The sequence below is a fragment of the Emiliania huxleyi genome, assembly GCF_000372725.1.
Source record: "Emiliania huxleyi CCMP1516 unplaced genomic scaffold EMIHUscaffold_23, whole genome shotgun sequence".
Lineage (NCBI taxonomy): Eukaryota > Haptophyta > Isochrysidales > Noelaerhabdaceae > Emiliania > Emiliania huxleyi.
Window position 1 is genome coordinate 139,288 of NW_005200333.1, and position 16,748 is coordinate 156,035.

At 66.1% G+C, this 16,748-nt stretch overlaps 3 protein-coding genes across 3 annotated transcripts; 1 reads left to right on the plus strand and 2 right to left on the minus strand.

Moving 5' to 3' along the window:
* Positions 1-2,657: 2,657 nt before the first annotated feature.
* On the minus strand, positions 2,658-5,127 carry EMIHUDRAFT_353715 (hypothetical protein; the record flags this gene model as incomplete). Its single annotated transcript, XM_005779454.1, has 3 exons — positions 5,094-5,127; positions 4,977-4,981; positions 2,658-3,153 (listed from the first exon to the last, which is right to left on the minus strand). A coding segment is annotated over exon 3 (496 nt), but the record flags the coding sequence as incomplete, so codon positions are not given.
* A 2,118-nt stretch (positions 5,128-7,245) lies between these two features.
* EMIHUDRAFT_450141 (WD40 repeat-containing protein) lies at positions 7,246-11,956 on the minus strand (the record flags this gene model as incomplete). Its single annotated transcript, XM_005779455.1, has 8 exons — positions 11,134-11,956; positions 10,583-10,954; positions 9,357-10,499; positions 8,813-9,268; positions 8,276-8,569; positions 7,786-7,892; positions 7,466-7,733; positions 7,246-7,389 (listed from the first exon to the last, which is right to left on the minus strand). Exons 1-8 carry the CDS (start codon positions 11,839-11,841, stop codon positions 7,246-7,248), a joined length of 3,492 nt encoding a protein of 1,163 aa, XP_005779512.1. The 5' UTR covers positions 11,842-11,956.
* Positions 11,957-15,616: 3,660 nt separating this feature from the next.
* Positions 15,617-16,450, plus strand: EMIHUDRAFT_421297 (hypothetical protein). The gene is made up of 2 exons (XM_005779456.1): positions 15,617-15,714; positions 15,786-16,450. Exons 1-2 carry the CDS (start codon positions 15,643-15,645, stop codon positions 15,999-16,001), a joined length of 288 nt encoding a protein of 95 aa, XP_005779513.1. The 5' UTR covers positions 15,617-15,642; the 3' UTR covers positions 16,002-16,450.
* The last annotated feature ends 298 nt before the right edge of the window (positions 16,451-16,748 follow it).

A 16,748-nucleotide genomic window follows, 5' to 3' on the forward strand; every position in this document is an offset into this window, starting at 1 on the left:
ACCTAACTCGGATCATCACGAAGAGCGGGAAGAAGTGATACACCCACTTCCACGCCTCCACACACGCACACGCCCGCACACGCCCCCCCCCCCCCCCGCACGCGCCTTGCTGCGCCGCTGCATCTCACCTCCCGTCGTCCGCCCACGCAGCCACAAGAAGTTCCTGAAGTACCTCGCCAAGGAGCTCAAGGCGAAGGGCGAGCCTTACGATCTCAAGATCGCGGGCGCAAAGTGGAATGCGCAGGAGGAGGGCCATGAGTTCAAGTTCGAGTTCGGCGAGGCCTGAACGAGCGGCGTCGGTGTGAGAACGGGGGGGCCTGAGCCCACGGCGTAGCTAACGTGCGCTGAGCAAGCGGGCCGAGCCCCATCCGACTCGCCCGTGCGTCGACGAGGACTGGCATGGTGGTCTATGTTTCTGGTGGTGTCCTGTGCGTGCGCGACTCCGAAAGGGCCCGGGCTCTCTGTGTTCGAGACGTCTGGCTCTCAGAGCAGCACGTCCTTACAACACTACGAGTACACGCAAAACGAATAATACCGACAGTTACACGTAAGGGTTCTGTCCCCACCGTACTTCGCGCGCGGCCTCGCAGGAGAGGACACTGCGCATTGACGTTAGAGTGTTTGGAGAGTGCTGGTCACGGTTGGTCGGTTGGTGTGTAATTGTGCACGTGATATGGACACTCACACCAGATTCTTTTTGTGCACGTGATACGTAGAGCAAGACAAGGGCTCGCGAAGAGCGTGCTACTCCTCCGCTTCCTGAAGGACGCCATCAGCCTCGCCTCCCGCGCCATCGCCCGTCACGCTGCTGGCGGCCCCGGCCGCCCCGCGCCCCTTGGGTGTTGGGACGCGTGGAGGGCGTGGTCTCGTGTGCTCTCTACTGCACTTTGTTTCGCTTGGAGTTGTACATGAGGTTCGGCCACCCACCGAACGGCGGGGGGCTGGTCAGCTGTTTCGAACTGTACGCGCTATAACGTAGAACGTAGTCTCACGCCGGCTCTCCCTCACCGCCCTACAGTACACACACACCGCAGTATTCCGCACACGCGCACACACGCGCGCACGCGCAACGATACACAACTCTCCACGTCACATTCTCACACTATGCTAGAATGCGTAATGATGCGACGCACACACAAGACAGCCCCGGTTGGCTACGCGATAGGGATAGCGCCTTGTGCCTCTATATGTTTTCTAGGAATCTACCTCATTTTTCATTTTTCATGGAGGCAGGCCACTAGAAAACAAATGGATTAAATGAAATAAATACCCTCCGAGGCGTCATGCAGAGAGGCACACGTAGACCTCGCCAAGTACTCAAACCCGTGTCTCAGTGCGGCCCCATCACACCATCCCACTCCAGCCAATCGCCCCACTGCCGAGAAAGCCACAGCTCCTGCAACGGTTTAGCCCACCCCCATCCTCGTTGTTGTGGTACGCCAAATTGTCGCAGGCCCGATTCTCCACAGGCCCAGCGCGGCACCTGCGGCACATGCGCATCTCAGTGTTGCTGTATGGGTTGCCCTGCCCTCCGTTTCGGCGCAAGAATTCTGTCGTCGCTGCTTCCGCCTGCGCCTCCGCCCGCTCTCGCGCAGCCACCCGCTCAGCCTCGAGCCTCTCTGCCTCGCGCCGCAATCGCTCCTGCTCGCGCTGCCGCGCCTCCGCCTCCTCGCGCGCAATCCGTTCCCGCTCCTGCCGCCGCGCCTCTGCTCTGCGCGCGGCTTCTTCTGCCTGGCCCTCAGCTTGTGCGGCCTCCGCTATGAGCTAGACAAGATACAGTTAGAGAGTATGATGTAAAGTATGAAGTATGATCCCAGCCGCCACACGCACACAAAAAATGCATTTTATTTATGATCCGCGCCTTTTTCAGCCGGTGTCAGGCAAGTGGCATCTTCTAGTGTTTTTGTACCCTTGTTTGTAACATCCTAGATCTGTATCTCTCGCCAGTGTTGCGCGAGTGAGCTTTGTTGTAAAACTCTCTTTTCTCTGTTAGGGGGCTAGCTTTTACATATCGACGGTGTCTCATTTGGGTACCTCGTCACCTCGAGTCTCGTACTTCGTACACAAATATTTTTACCCCTCGAGCGCCCCGATCGCCTCCGTCACCGCGGCAACGAGCCGCGACGCATCCCCGTCGCTGCGCGGCCCGTCCCTCCTCCACCTCGCCGCGTCGTGGTGCCTCGCCGCGTTCGCCCAGATGCGCAGCGAGTGCAGCTGGCTCCGCAGCTCGGCCGGCAAGCCGCACTCGCGGTGCCAAAAGTTGATGCGCTCCTCGAAGCCGTCGGGCGCCGCCGCAGAGCGCGAGGCGTAGACGGCGTCGAGGCGCGGCATCAGCGTGTTGAAGGCGAGCAGCATGTTGCCCTGGATGCGCGCCTGCGCGTCGCCGCCCGTGCGCATGCCGCGCACCTGCACCGAGAGCGGCGAAGGCTCGTACCCGGTGGTGCGGGCGGCTGCCGCAGCGGCCTCGTCTCCAGGTGCCGGCGCAGCCTCCTCCACCCCCGCCCCGCCCTGCGCGCCACACAGCAGCCCCCGGAGCGCAAGCAGCGCCTCGGGCAGCGTGCAGCGGTTGCGCAGGCTGTCGTGACAGAGGCTCTTCTGCCCGTCTCCCGCCTTGGCGAGGTCCTTGACAGCGCGCGCCGCGGACTCAGGCCACCCTGCCGCCGCATCTGCGATCTGCGACGCGTCGATGTTGGTCCAGAGTCCGTCAAACTCGTCCTCGCACCGGTCGGTGAGCTGCACCTCGGAGCGGTTGGTGAGACAGACGAGGAGGGTGATCCCGATGGCGTAGCCGTCGGTCTTGCTCGAATACTCGCCCCCCTTGGAGATGGAGGGGCAGAGGTAGCCAGTGGACATGTAGAGAGCAGTCGAGCGGTAGCGGACAGACGCGTCGGGACGCTGGTCCTTGGCGAAGCCCGTGTCGGCGAGCACGGCGGTCAGCTTCTCGTCGAGCAGGATGTTGTCCGGCTTGACGTCGCGGTGCACGATGTCCTTTGAGTGGAGGTAGACGAGCGCCTCGGTCGCCTCGCAAGCAATGCGAACGCGCTGCCGCCACGTCAGCGGCCTCGGCGGCTCTACCATCCCCAGCCGCCGGAGCTGCGCAGCGCGGTCGGGATCCGAGAGGCGCAGCCGCGCCTCGAGCGAGCCGCCGCGCATCAGCGGCGAGAGGAGGCAGACGCCATCGGGCGAGAGGCAGTAGCCGAGCAGCGGCAGCAAGTGCGTGTGGCTCACCGCCTTGAGAAGCTTCACCTCGAGCTCCGCCCGCGACAAGCCGCCCGACTGGCCCGACTTTGCCCGCTTGACGACGAGCGGCAAGTGGCGCAGCTGCGGAGGCGCGGCGAGGGAGAGGTGGAGGTCGGCCGACGCCTCGTAGACGTGGCTGAAGCCGCCGCTGCCAATCAGCTTGCCCTCTGCAAACCCGTCCGTCGCCGCGGTGAGGTCCGACAGAGCTATCTCGACTGGCCGAGCAACAACCGCCTCTTCCGCCGCTTCCGCCGGTTCGGAAGCGACAGACAGAGTTTCCAGCATCGACTCCGCCGCGCTCATCTCCTCGGCCAACGCAGGCAGCACGCCCACGTGCAGCCTGGCGGCGGCGATGCCTGCACGCAGCGCGGAGGGGCTGTCCGCTGTGTCGAGCGACTTGAGCGCGCCCATCGCCGCGCCATGCGCCTTGCGCAGCCGCTGGCTGTCCCGTCTCCGCGCCTCCTTGAACTTGTCGCGCGCGCGCCTCGCCGCCGCCAGCACGGCCGGGCTCGCGAGGCCGCTGCACGCCTCCAGCGCGCTGGCCACGCCCTCGTATGAGCCAGCGGCCACGGCCTGCTGCAGCGCCTCGTCCGCCGCAGCGATGGCGGCTGCGTCGGCGGGCGGAGGAGATGGGGCTGGCGGTGGGGTTGGCGGCTGCAAAGCGGCGGTGGCGCTGGGGCCAGGCGCCGCGTTGTCTGCCTCGCCGCCGCCGCTCTTCTTCTTCTTCTTCTTGCCCTTCTTGCTCTCCTTGGCGCGCTCCTCCTTCTCCGCCTCCTCCTCCGCCAGCAGCGCCTCGGCATGCCGCGCCGCAGTCGCCTCTGCCGCCGCTCTCTCCGCCTCCCTCGCCTCCGCCCCCGCAACCCACGCCGCCTCCTTCGCCACCTTCTCAGCCGCCGCCTCAGCCTTAGCCAAGACCTTTACGCACTCGGCGTGGCCCTTCTCCTTGGCCATCTGCAGCGCCGTCTTGCCGTCAAAGGTAGGCGTCGTGTCAGCGCCCGCCCGCAGCAAGCGCCGCACGACGGCGGGGTGGTTATAGAGGGCGGCGATCATCAGCGCGGTACCACCGTCGCTCCTCTGCAGGTTGACCTCCGCGCCGTGCCGAATCAGCAGCTCGACCACCCGCTCGTGGCCTTGGAAGGCGGCGTTCATCAGCGCGGTGTCGTCGTTGCTGCTCTGCAGGTTGATCTCCGCGCCGTGCCGAATCAGCAGCTCGACCACCCGCTCGTGGCCTCTGTCGGCGGCGCGCATCAGCGCGGTACCACCGTCGCTCCTCTGCAGGTTGACCTCCGCGCCGTGCCGAATCAGCAGCTCGACCACCCGCTCGTGGCCTTGGAAGGCGGCGTTCATCAGCGCGGTGTCGTCGTTGCTGCTCTGCAGGTTGATCTCCGCGCCGTGCCGAATCAGCAGCTCGACCACCCGCTCGTGGCCTCTGTCGGCGGCGCGCATCAGCGCGGTACCACCGTCGCTCCTCTGCAGGTTGACCTCCGCGCCGTGCCGAATCAGCAGGTCGACCACCCGCTCGTGGCCGCTGATGGCGGCGAACATCAGCGCGGTGCCGCCTCTGCTGTCCTGCAGGTTGACCTCAGCGCCGTGCCGAATCAGCAGCTCGACCACCCGCTCGTGGCCTTGGAAGGCGGCGGCCATCAGCGCGGTACCGCCGTCGCTCCTCTGCAGGTTGATCTCCGCGCCGTGCCGAATCAGCAGGTCGACCACCCGCTCGTGGCCGCCGCGAGCGGCGTACGTCAGCGCGGTACCGCCGTCGCTGCTCTGCAGGTTGATCTCCGCGCCGTGCCGGAGCAGCAACTCGACCATCCGCTCCTGGCCGTGGCCGGCGGCGCCCATCAGCAGCATGAGGCCGCTCACCTCGCCTCTCTCGTACGTCGCGTCGGCCCGCCCTCCGCCCTCGAGCCACGCCAGCACCGCCGCCTCCTCGCCTCGATGAGCCGCTGCGATGACCGCATCGGGGGCTGCCACGACACCGCTCGACGCCCACTCCGCCGCAGCCGGCGACAGATTACTCGGCCGCACCCGCACGCTCTCGCCGCCGCCCTCGAGCGCCACCGCGTACCGGCCGCCCTCGAAGCTCCGCGCCACGCCCCGCTGCCCGTTGAGCTCGGGGCGGGAGGAGAGCCCGCCGAGCTCGACTCGCTGGCCGAGCAGCGGCGCGACCACAGCTGCCGCTGCCGCGCCCGAGCTCACTTGCCCGGCGGGCATGTCACAAAAAGAATTTTATCGCACAAGAATTCGTTTAGAGCGCGGACTGGCCCATCCCTCCCTAGAGTTGACCGGTCTCGACGCAGCAGGACGTCTTCGAGACTTCAGCACCATGTGGCATGTGCTCGCGAGACCGGCGGGGGGGGGGTTCGGCCGTTCTGCGGGGCCGTTCACACCTCGCCAGTGAGCAGTGTCGAGAGGAGCCGAATTATTTTAGTGTCCCAATTAGAAATACAGCCATAGACAGGGAATGCCATAGCGGGCGGCCTCGTACCCCAGACCCCAGACTGATGACTGTGCCTAGCCACTCACACACACACACACACACACACACACACACACACACACACACACACACACACACACACACACACACACACACACACACACACACACACACACACACACACACACACACACACACACACACACACACACACACCGATCACCCACGCGCACTGGGCCTTGCACTTTGCCGTGGGGCTCCTGTCGTCTAGACGTGGAGACGCGAGGGTCGGCCCCCCTTGCGCAGTGCCCGCACTCCACACGCGTGGCGATGTGGAGATGTGGCATGTGCGCGCGAGCCGCGAAGCGACACTGCTCGGGGGGCGACTGCCAGCTAGCAGCAGCACACTGTATACCGTGGATGTGTGGTATAAACCACGCACAAGCGCTTGGTCGAATCGGCCCCGAGGCCAGACCCTTCTACCCCAACACTTATGTCTACTCGCTGGAGCCGAGCAGCCAGGAGGGCCCGGCGCACCACCCCTGTGCAACTCACACACAGAGCCAATTCTTAGTGGTCCAAGTCACCTCATCGAGGTACTGGGCCCGCGTCAGCTTGTTCTGTAGCACGTCCGCCGCCTTCCGGAGGATCTCACGGACCCCATTCCCGAACCCGTCGAACGACTCAAACAGCAGCTGCTGCACGTCAACGTCCTTATCTTCCCTGGCGTAGCGATAGTCCCCGCCGTAGGACGGTATGCGGTGGTCGCCACCCACCACCCTGCCCCCCCTGGTATGCCAGCGCCCGGTCCCTTTAGCAAAAAGAATTTTGTCTAGCAAAAAGAAACGAAAGATGTTCGGTCGCACGAACGATTCAAAAATAATGTCAGACGAAGGCTTCCTAGGCCGTCGTCCTCGCCACAAAAGCCACCGTCCTCCGACACCCGCCCCACCGCATCCCAGCTCCCCATCCGCCCCGGCCCCGCCCCGCCCTGGTCCTTGCTAAAATAATTTTACAACAAAACTCCCTCGCACGACACTGGGCACGGGACTGGCGCGCACTGGCACTGCTAAAAGAATTTAGCAACCAAAACTCTCTCCCACAGCAGACAGGGGCTCGCCTCGAGCTCGACACAGGCCTGGCGCGCGGGGCTGTGGGCGGCAACAAATTCGTATCGTCGTATCCGAGCTAAAAAGAAGGGCGGCGCCTGAGGAACAACCCTTTGGCGCCCTTTCGCAAAAGCATGCGTGGACGCGGCCTCTTTGGACTTTGCGATGCTCGCTCGCTGGGCCGCCGGCGCCGCCGCGCGCCGGGCGCCGCTCGTGTGTCTGTGGGAGTGTGTGGGAGACACATGGCCGCCGATGCGGAAACCTCAATGAGGTCACAAGCATTAGCTTTGGTGTGAGCGAGTTGTTATTGCGTTGCCCCCGATCTCCTCATAGAGACCACACAGACGCCCGCGCCCTCCATCAGCTCACTTTCCCGACTTTCCTGCATCATGGGGCTGCCGAGCTGCTCGTCCCAAAGGCTACCCCCCCCATCCCTCGATTCCTCGCGCTGCCCCCTCACGCCGCGCCCATGCCCTCTGGCACCCTCCAGATGTTGATTCCGCCCTCCCTGCCGACCGACACCACCGTCTGCTCGTCCGGGGAGATTTTGATGGCGGCGACTGCACTCGAGTGCGCGTTGCCGACGCAGTACGCCACACCCTCGTCATAGGACCATAGCTTGACCCGCCGGTCAGCCGAGCCACTTAAAGAACTGCGGCGCGAACAGCACTCCCACTCGCGTGTAGGGCGTGAGGCCAGCAAGTGCCCACACGATGCATGAGCCGTCCGCCGACGCCGAGACGCACTCCGAGTCGTTGGCGCGGATTGCAATCGAAAAGATTGGCCCCTTGTGCTCCTGCATCGAGGCGACCATCACCTGCTGCGCCTTGGAGACGGCCCACACGCGCACCTTGCCATCGGCACCGCCCGTCAGTAGTCGCCGCCCATCGTTTGTCGGCGTGACCGCCGTCACGCCGTTGATCTGCACCGTAGACGCCGCGCCCCTTCGGCTTACCCGCCTTGTACTTGCCCTCATAGACGTCGCCATTGGCGCACCAGTAGACGCCGCGCCCCTCGTACTTGCCAGCCTTCCACTCGCCGTCGTAGACGTCGCCGTCGGCGAACCGGTAGACGCCGCGACCCTCCTTCTCGCCCGCCTTCCACTAGAGCGCGCCATTCGCATTCCCGATATAATACTGTACGCGCTGTACGTAGTCTCACGCCGGCTCTCTCTCGCCTACCGTACACACACCACGCACGCACACACACACACAAAGACACACAACTCTCCACGGCACGATATCTCACACTATGCTAGAATGCTGACACACACAACGCTCCCTCCCTCTTCTCGTATTGATGAGTTGATGACGCACACAGCCCCGGTGCGTCACGTCGTCACGACGTCCATCGCCGTGCTCGATCTCCGACTGCTGCGGTCGTCGCCCTCGGCGACCGTCCCTCCCGTGGCGGGCGGGCACCTCCACCCCGTGCCAGACTGCGACCGCGCGTGCGAGGGGCGTGAGAGCGAGCGCCGCTCGGAGACGGGAGCCATCGGCGCCAGCTGGCGCGCCGTCCCCGAGCTGCGCCGCTCCTGCGGCTTGCCGCTCATGCCCTGCAGCGGCGGCAGGCCGGCGAGGCCGGCGAAGCCGAGGCTGAAGCGCCGCGGCGGAGGTGGCACTTGCACCGGCGGAGGCGCCGCGCCGCAGCTCCGCCTCCCCCCCGTTGGCGGCGGCGGGTCGACAAACGAGACGCGGCGGGGCGGCGAGGCGGCGTAGCGGGTGGCTTGGCTGGCCGCGCAGTGGCTGGCTCGCCGCGGCCCGTCGCCGCTCGCCCTCACCTTGGTGGTTGGGCTCAAGGCCGAGGGCGGTCTGCCCACGAGCTCGACCCCCGGGGAGGAGGCGTACGAGGTGTGTGACCCCCACCGCCTGGTCCCGGCGGCGGAAGACAGCGACGAGGGCTGCGCCTCGCACCCGGAGCGGCGGCCGCCGTTGACGAGGGGCGGGAAGATGTGCTGCAGCGTGCGTCGCGCGGTCAGCGCCGCGCGGAAGGTCTCGGAGGCCGCGTGTCCGGCGCACCGCACCGGCGAGGGGGTCCTCACGCCCGCCTCGGAGCCGAACCGCTCAAGCGCGGCGTTCTCGAGCTCCTCCTCGAGCCGGTCAACGAGGTCGCCAAAGTGCTCCGGAGGGAAGATGAAATCGCGCCTCTCCGTGATGAGCTCTGTCAGCTGACGCGACGAGACCTCCTGCGACGTGCGAGTCGCGCGCGAGCCGACGGCGGTGACGCGGGCCTCTCCGCCGCTGCTCGAGACGGACGTGGCGCGGACGGAGCGGTAGCGCAGCTCGATGGCGGCGACGACGGCCAGCCCGTATAGCCCGAGCACCACGTCGACGAGGTGCGCCTTGTCCGACTCGAGCGTGAAGTCGCCCTGAAAGACGTTGACCGACTCCTCGATCCACCGCCGCCGCTCCGCGATGCGCGCGAGGGACGTCTCATACACGTACATTTGCTGTGTGCCGTTGATCGCGATGAAGGCCCACTGCGTGTGGTGGTGGTGAGGGGGGGGGGGGGGGGGTCCGTCGGTCGATGAGGGCAAAGGGGGTGGGAAGGGAAGGCCATGGAGTCACCTGCTCGAGCCGGCACCAGCCGCGCCGCAGGTACGTCTCTGCGTCGACCCGGCGCGGAGGGCTCGAGTCGACGTGCAGCGCGTGCGGCGCCGCGACGACGAAGAAGTGCGAGCAGGCGGCGTAGAGGGCGATGGAGCCGATCGCGAGCCACTTGGTCGCCTCGTTGGCCTGTGGGACTGCGGCGGCGGGCAGCGCGGGCAGCGCGGTCAGGGTGGCCGAAGGAGAACAGGGGGCCCGCCAGTAGGAGGGGTGTGGGCCGGCGCGCTCACTGCTGTGGTAGTCGAGCCAGAGGTGCAGCTTGCTCGGGTCGAGCCCGTGCTCCGCGCAGAGCGCCTCGGCCGCCTCGAGGATGATGGGGTAGTGCTGCGAGTGAGGGTCGGGGTGGCTGGCCGACAGCCACTGGTGCGACACAAACACCAGCGGGTGGTCGGCGGCGAAGCTGACGGCCGCCTCCATGGTGTCGCAGCAGCGCAGGACGCCCGCGTCGCGCGCTTCCTCGTACGGCATCAGCCGGCCCTGCTCGCGCAGCTTGGAGAGCGGCATCACCGACAGTGGGAACTTGAGGCTGGTCACGCCCTTGACCGCCTCCTGGATGCGGCGCCGCTTCTCGGCGCCCTCTCGCTCGGCGGCCGCCATGGCGAGGAGGTGGCGCTGGTAGATGCGACGCGCAAAGATGACGAGCACTAGGATCATCACGAGGCCGAGTGCGCCGCCGACGGAAGAGACGATGATGGGCCACGTGTCGGGCTGGCACGACCCGTTGCCAGGCGCCCCCTTGTGGTAGCCCATGTAGCATGGGCGGCAGCCCTGCGACTCTGCGAGCCCGCCGACCGGCTCGAGGTTCGTGTCACAGCCGCAAGAGCGGTCGGGCAGCGGGACCAGGTACGGCGGGCAGCGCGCCACGACGTGGCGAGAGTCGACCAGGGCGCCGTCGACGTAGAGCAGCAGGTCGAGGTCACCGACAAGAGGCGAAGCCACCGTCGCCTTGTACCTGCCGAGCGAGACGTAGGCGTACAGCATCTCCGCCGGTCGTGCGGCTCGAAGACCCTCGCGGTCGTGCAGTTCGACGTGGAAGGCGTTCGGCCCGGCGGCGGCCACCGCCTCCGAGCGCAGCGACGGCAGCGAGTGGGCGACGCGGAGCCCCTACGAGGTGAATAAGCGGCGGTTGGCGCCGGAGCGAGCGGAGGGCAGAGAATCTTGGCGAGTCTCGGCGAGTCGCGGCGCACCTCCGAGTCGCAAGCTGTGAAGACCACCTCGCGCTCCTCGCCCACCTCGAGCTCGACAGGCGGGGGCGCGTCGGCGCGCTCGCACTCGAAGCTGCCCTCCTCGGTCGGCCGCGCCTCGCCCCACATCGAGTGCTTCGCGCTCGTGGTGACCGCGACGATGACGAGCACGGGCACGCGAAACAGCTTTGTGCGCTGCGACGAGACCGTCAAGTTGATGGCGGCGGTGTATGGCTCGGACTGCTCGGCGACGTGCGCCGAGGAGGCGCTCACGGTGAAGAGCGCCGCCTTGTCGACGCCCGCGGGCAGTACGCCCGAGGTTGGCCACACGGAGAGCCACGGAGGCAGCGCGCCCTCGTCGACCGTCCACCTCGCCTACAGGACATGTCTCGGACATGTCGTGGACGTGTCTTGGACCTGTCCCTCCCGCCTTCACGTCCACTCCGCCTACAGGACGTGCCACACACACGTCACGGACGCGGCGTGGACACACACGTCACGGACGCGGCGTGGGACCCCGCCCCCCCCCCCTCCCCAGGCAGGTGGCTGCTCGCCTCGGCAGAAGAGGACCCGCCCATGTGCAGCACGATGGTGCGGTTGGCGGTCTCGGGGCGCGACGTCTTGGACAACTCGATCACGACGTTCTCCGCCACCGCCTGCGGCACCGAGACTGTCACGCCCTCGCGCGGCGTCAGGCAGCCTCCCTCGTACGGCGCGAGCTCGGCCGATGCCGCCTCCGGCGAGGGGAGGTTCGGCGGCTCGCAGCTACAGCGCGCCGTCACCATCAGCGCGTCCGCCATCGCCTCGTAGTCGGCCGTGCACGCGGCGTCTGTGGCGCACGTGCCCGCCGAGCAGAGGGAGGCCGGCGCCTCGCCCGCCCCAGGCTGCTCGCCGCCGACGAGGCTAACGCCGGCGCCGAGAGTAGCCGCAGCGCCCGAGACGGCGGACGCGGCGAGCTCCGCGGGGGCCCGGCGGCAGTTGTCGGGCTGCGAGACGCTGAGCGCTCGGATGGAGAGGTCGGCGCCTCGGTCGGCGTGGATGGCGGGCGGCACGCCAGCGAGGCAGGGCAGCTCGAGCGAGAGCATCGCCGTGCGGAGGTGGGCCTCCGCCGAAACAAAGACGGCCGAGGCGCCCGTCTGGGCGGTGCAGTTGCTAAAGACCGTGTTGGCCAGCGACAGAGTGCCATGCGGGTCGACCGATACGGGCGCGAACGACGGCTCGGGCGGCGCGGCGAGGCGGCGAGAGCGAGCGCGGAGCGTCATCGAGGAGTGCCACGTGGGTGAGGCGTCGTATGTGTGGCAGTCGTCGATGGTCGAGTCGGTGAGTCTGGCCACGCCGCCGTGCACTACCCAGACGACGCCGCCGCGGCGCGACGCGTAATCACTCCCTGAGCCGCCGATGTCGCGCGCCACGCAGTGCGCAATCGCCGACGAGGCGAGGGTGAGGCGGCCTCCGACGTAGACGGTGCCGTACATCGCCGAGTCACAGCGCTCGATGCGGGTGCGGCGCAGCACGACGCTGGCGCCAAAGTTGACGAAGAGGGCGGAGCCCTTGCCGCGGATCTCGTGGACGGCGCACTCGACGACGGTGCTCTCGCGCAGCTCGGCCGCGCCGCCGGCCAGCACCGCCATACCGCCGCCATCGTAGTGAGTGGCGCAGCGCAGGATCTGCGAGCGCTCAAGAAGGAGCACGCCGCCCTCGACAAAGACCCCGCCGCCCTCCTTGAGCGCCACCGCGTCCTCGATCAGCGAGTCGACGAGCCACACCGAGCCCATACCGCCGCCCGCGATGCTAATCCCGCCGCCATTCTCGCTCGCGCGGTTAGACGTCATGGACGAGTTGTGCATCTCGAGCCGGGAAGCGTCAACCGCCGCCCCGCCGCCCGTCGCGGCCGAGCACAGATCGACGCGGCTGTCGCGAAGCACCGCGGTGGCGTCGCCCTCCAACATCAGCGCGCCGCCAACCGTGCCCGCCTCGCAGCGCGTGACGAAGGAGTCGACCAGCATTAAACGCGACGCGTCGGCCAGATACAGGGCGCCGCCGCCCAGAAAGGCGGTGTTGTTGTCGAGCGAGACGCCGCGCAGCGTGGCGTTTGACGCAGAGACCAGCGCAATCGCGCCGCCCTCTCGCGACGCAGCAGAGTCGCGGATTGTGGAGCGCAAGAGCGAGAGGCTGCCACCGAGACAGAAGATTGCCGCGCCGTCGACGGCCAGCGACCTCTCTATTCGCGTGTCGATCAACTCCACCGCCGAACCGAGTGAGGCGATTGTGCCGCCGTGAGCATCGGCCGCCGCCACGCCGCCCCTGATCTCCGGAAAGCCCGGGTCGATTGGGCGAGAGGCCACCGCCTCGCAGCCGAGGAGAACCGACTTCTCCATGCGCAGCGTACCTCCATCTTCGACGAGGATGCATCCTCCGGACGCATCCTCGACCCGGCCGTGGGCGAGGTGCACGTTGACAATGCTGAGGGAAGCGCCGTCCCTCACGCTCGCCACCCGCGAGCGCTGGCCGGCGTCCAACCACGCACCAAAGCCAGACGACTCGATGCGAAGGGCCACGCTGCCTCGAAGCTCGAGCGCGTAGCCGCCGAGGTCTATGTTTGCGCCCTCTGGCAGCCGGATGAGCATCGCGTCACCAGAGGCGTTATGTACCAGCGAGCGCAGCGACTCAGCCGAATCGGCGCAGTGTTCCAAACCAGAACACCCGGCGACCATAGGCGCCGCAGGCACAGGCGCCAGCGGCGACGCCACTGGCGCCGCAGGCGACGGCGTGCCTCCTGAGCCTCCTGAGAGGAGCAGCATCATGACGAGCAAGGACACTTCAGCTGTGTGATTTCGATCGCGGTCTCCTTATTTTTCTTTTGTTTTTTTTCACACCGCAAGACAAGAAAAACACCACGCCACCCTGGGCTTGACCTAGTCCGCGGCGGCCTTTTCTCCCACAAGTAGAGGGCGGCGAAGCTTTAGTTAAAGGAAAAAGAAACCCCGCTCTAAACCAGCTGATTGAGACCCATCGCTGCAGCCTCCTACAGGACGCTCCCTGCCTTGCCTCCTGCCGAGGCGCAGCATGATGCCGTTGCCTCCTCAGCAGCCGAAACCTTCGCCCGCCTACCTGGCGTCGCTCCGGCAGCGAATGGCGGCCGCCCCGAGCACGCAAGAGATGGCGCGAGGATTGGACATCCCTCCTATCCACGAATACTCAATCTTCGAGTACGCATACGACTTCAACGAGGCCGATTTTCCCGACGGCATCTTCACGAAGGGCGACTCGATCATGCAGAACGCTCCGTGCTGCTGTGGGGGAATCAAGGGCTGCATTGCCTGCTGCAACGGGCTTTGCTTTCTCACTGCCGGTTTTGGGCTCAAGATAAAGCCGAAGAGCGACGGCATCTACGCCAAATACCCGTACATGAAGCACGCGGTGGCGGTGGACACGTCGGCGATCCAGCCATGGTGCTGCGGGTTCGGGAGCGGGCAAGCGCCCATCTGCTGCTACCCGTTGTATCTGACAATGTACAACTTTGGCTGCGGCTGCCCGGGCTGCTGCTGGTCCTGCGTCCCCATTCAGATCCGGAACGAGAAGCCCGCGGCCGGCGGTGGGACGCCGTTCTGCGAGCCTTCTGCTCGGTGCGGCGCCTGCGTCCCGCCCGAGCAGTGCGACTTTTTCCGTTGCCCTTGCTGCTGCTGCCAGTGCCGCGACCCAAACGAGCGCTGTTCTTCCCTGAACGTGTGGGCGCAGCGCGCGCTCGTGTCTGTCGCGGCGAGCGCGCCCACCGTGTTCGGGTACGAGGCCTACACTGAGAACGCCAGCCATCACAAGAAGGAACGGAACGGCTCGCGCCTCCTCGCCAAGTACACGCAACAGCTGATCGTCAACGTCATGACCGACTGCGGCTGCGTCGACTGGTGCGCCCTGTTCGGCCTGTGCGGGCTGATTGAGACGGGCAAGTGCCCGGCCACCGCCGGGTGCCCGCGCGCCTTCCCGTGCTGCAGCCTCATTCCGTGCTGCTGCTGCGGCTCGGTCGTGACGCTGCAGTCAATCCCGCTCAACGGCGCGTGGGAGAGAGAGTGAGAGACGCTGGGGAGGGAGAGTGAGAGAGGCTGAGGGGAGAGTGAGAGAGGCGGACTCCGCCCCTCCCTCCCCACACCCCTTCTGTCAGGCCGGAGAACGTGGTGCTGATGGGCGACTCTGCGGGCGGCAACCTCTGCCTCGGCACCGCCATCAACGCCACCAACCACTGCGACATGCACACGATCATCGGGAAACCGAAGGACGCGTCGTACTGGGAGTCGATGGCCCCCGGCGGCATTGTGCTGCAGTCGCCGTGGGTCGACCCGAACCCGGCCACCTTTGTGCTCTCTGCTTCTACTCTGCAATTCTCCACATGGCCGTCCAAGACGATCAACAGCGCCAACATCGGCGGCTTTGACAAGGTCGGCGAGGCGCGCCCGGAGGACATGTACAACGGCGATCCTGCCAACGACAAGACCGTCGGCACCTACGGCGCGTACAAGCAGGGGGACCCGATCCAGGGCAAGGGCTTCATCCCGCTGCTCGGTGACGCCGAGGGCGCATTTGCAAAGGTTCGCCTCCCCTTGTAAGAGACGCCCTCCCGCTACGAGGGCTCACGGCTCTGCCCCTGCCCCTCTGTCCCTCTGAGGCGTACGCCACGGCCGACGAGCGCGGCAACTACTACTCAGACATGAAGTACCCGAGCAGCAAGGAGCCGTGGCATACAAAGATCAGCGGCGTCCCGAGCTCCTTCTACCCCGCCGGGGCAGACAAGGCCCTCATCGAGAAGCAGGCCCTCGCCAACCCGATCAACGCGACGTACGAGCAGCTCCACAAGCTCCGGGCGGGCAGCGTGCAGCTCTCGTGGGGCTATGGGTACGAGGGCCAAAAGAGCTTCACGGGCGATGTGGGCCCGCTTCACGATCGTCTCGATGTGGGCTCAACTTAGCCTCGACACTCGATGACGTCTGGTGGATTTAGAATTGGCCTGTTTGCAGGTGCTTCACAAAAAGCCCTTCTCGGGGGAGTTCATCGGCTCGACGGTGACGGAGATGGCGCACAAGCTGATGCATGCGCAAGGTGCTGGGCACAAGCTGATGCATCCTGTTCTTGAGCGCGACGATGTCCCTGCGAGAGCGGCGCCTCCTCCCTCTCCTCGAGAGCGCGTCCCGAGCTAACATGTTGGGTGGCATAGGTGCTCCCGGTCGCGGGCATGCCGCACGTCTTCAACGAGCTGGGCAGCTACATGGTGTGGAACTCGACCGTGCCGTGGCGGCGCGTCGAACCCGAAGAGTTCGCGCCAATCATGATCTTCAACAAGCAGCTCGACTTCGTCCACAAGATTTTCAACAAGTTTGATGGGCCTTACAGCGGCAAGAAACAGCCCGTCGAAAAGGGTTCGCAATACTAGGCATGTGTGGAGAGTGCGCGCATTCTCCCTAGCATACATTCCATGGTGGGCAAGGGCGGCAGCGGCAGCCTAGGCCAGGGAGAGGACCTGTCGAACCAGCTGCTGCCCAAGAAGATCGAGGTGTGGTCGAGCCCGGCCGCCCACGCCCAGTGGGCCCGCTTCCTCTGACGGAGAGGATAGCAGCGGCGGAGAGGACATGGACGTGTAGCGATTCGGACAAATTCGGACGAGTGGGAAAGCGAGGCGGCGAGGGGCGAGGCCTATAGTGCTCCTCCTTGCTCACTACCCCGGCACCGCACTCAGCGAGGAGCCGAAGGAGGAGCACTGGCCCCGCGCCGGTCTGCTCTGGCCTGGTGCTCTTGCTTTTGCCCGTGCACGTATACCGGAAGTGTGTGTGAATCGTGCGCGACCGCCTTGGGTTGTAAAATTCTTTTTCTTTTGGTATGTCGAACCTGTGTGCTGTGCGGGAGAGTTCTTTTTGTGGAATTCTTCCACTCCTCGCTCGTCTGGCATGGCCCGTTCGCGGCTAGCCGTCTCCCGCGCGAGCGAAGCGGTTTTTTTTATCCCTCCCCCCCAACACCCCCACCCCCACCCCACCACCACCACCTACCTACCTTTTGCGGGGCCCTCTGGGGCGGTCAAAATCGGACCTACCTACCTATTGCATAGGGGCCAGCCAGTGTCAACAGACCCCCTATCTGGGTAGGAGCCGGAACCCAGTAGGTTGTGCCATAACGGCCGCAGCAC

Bases quoted from the DNA above. Each gene is read 5' to 3' on its own strand.
- EMIHUDRAFT_421297 (XM_005779456.1), top strand. From the start codon at position 15,643: ATGGCGCACAAGCTGATGCATGCGCAAGGTGCTGGGCACAAGCTGATG. The intron at 15,715-15,785 runs GTCCCTGCGAGA...TGGGTGGCATAG, and splicing joins CTGTTCTTGAGCGCGACGAT to GTGCTCCCGGTCGCGGGCAT.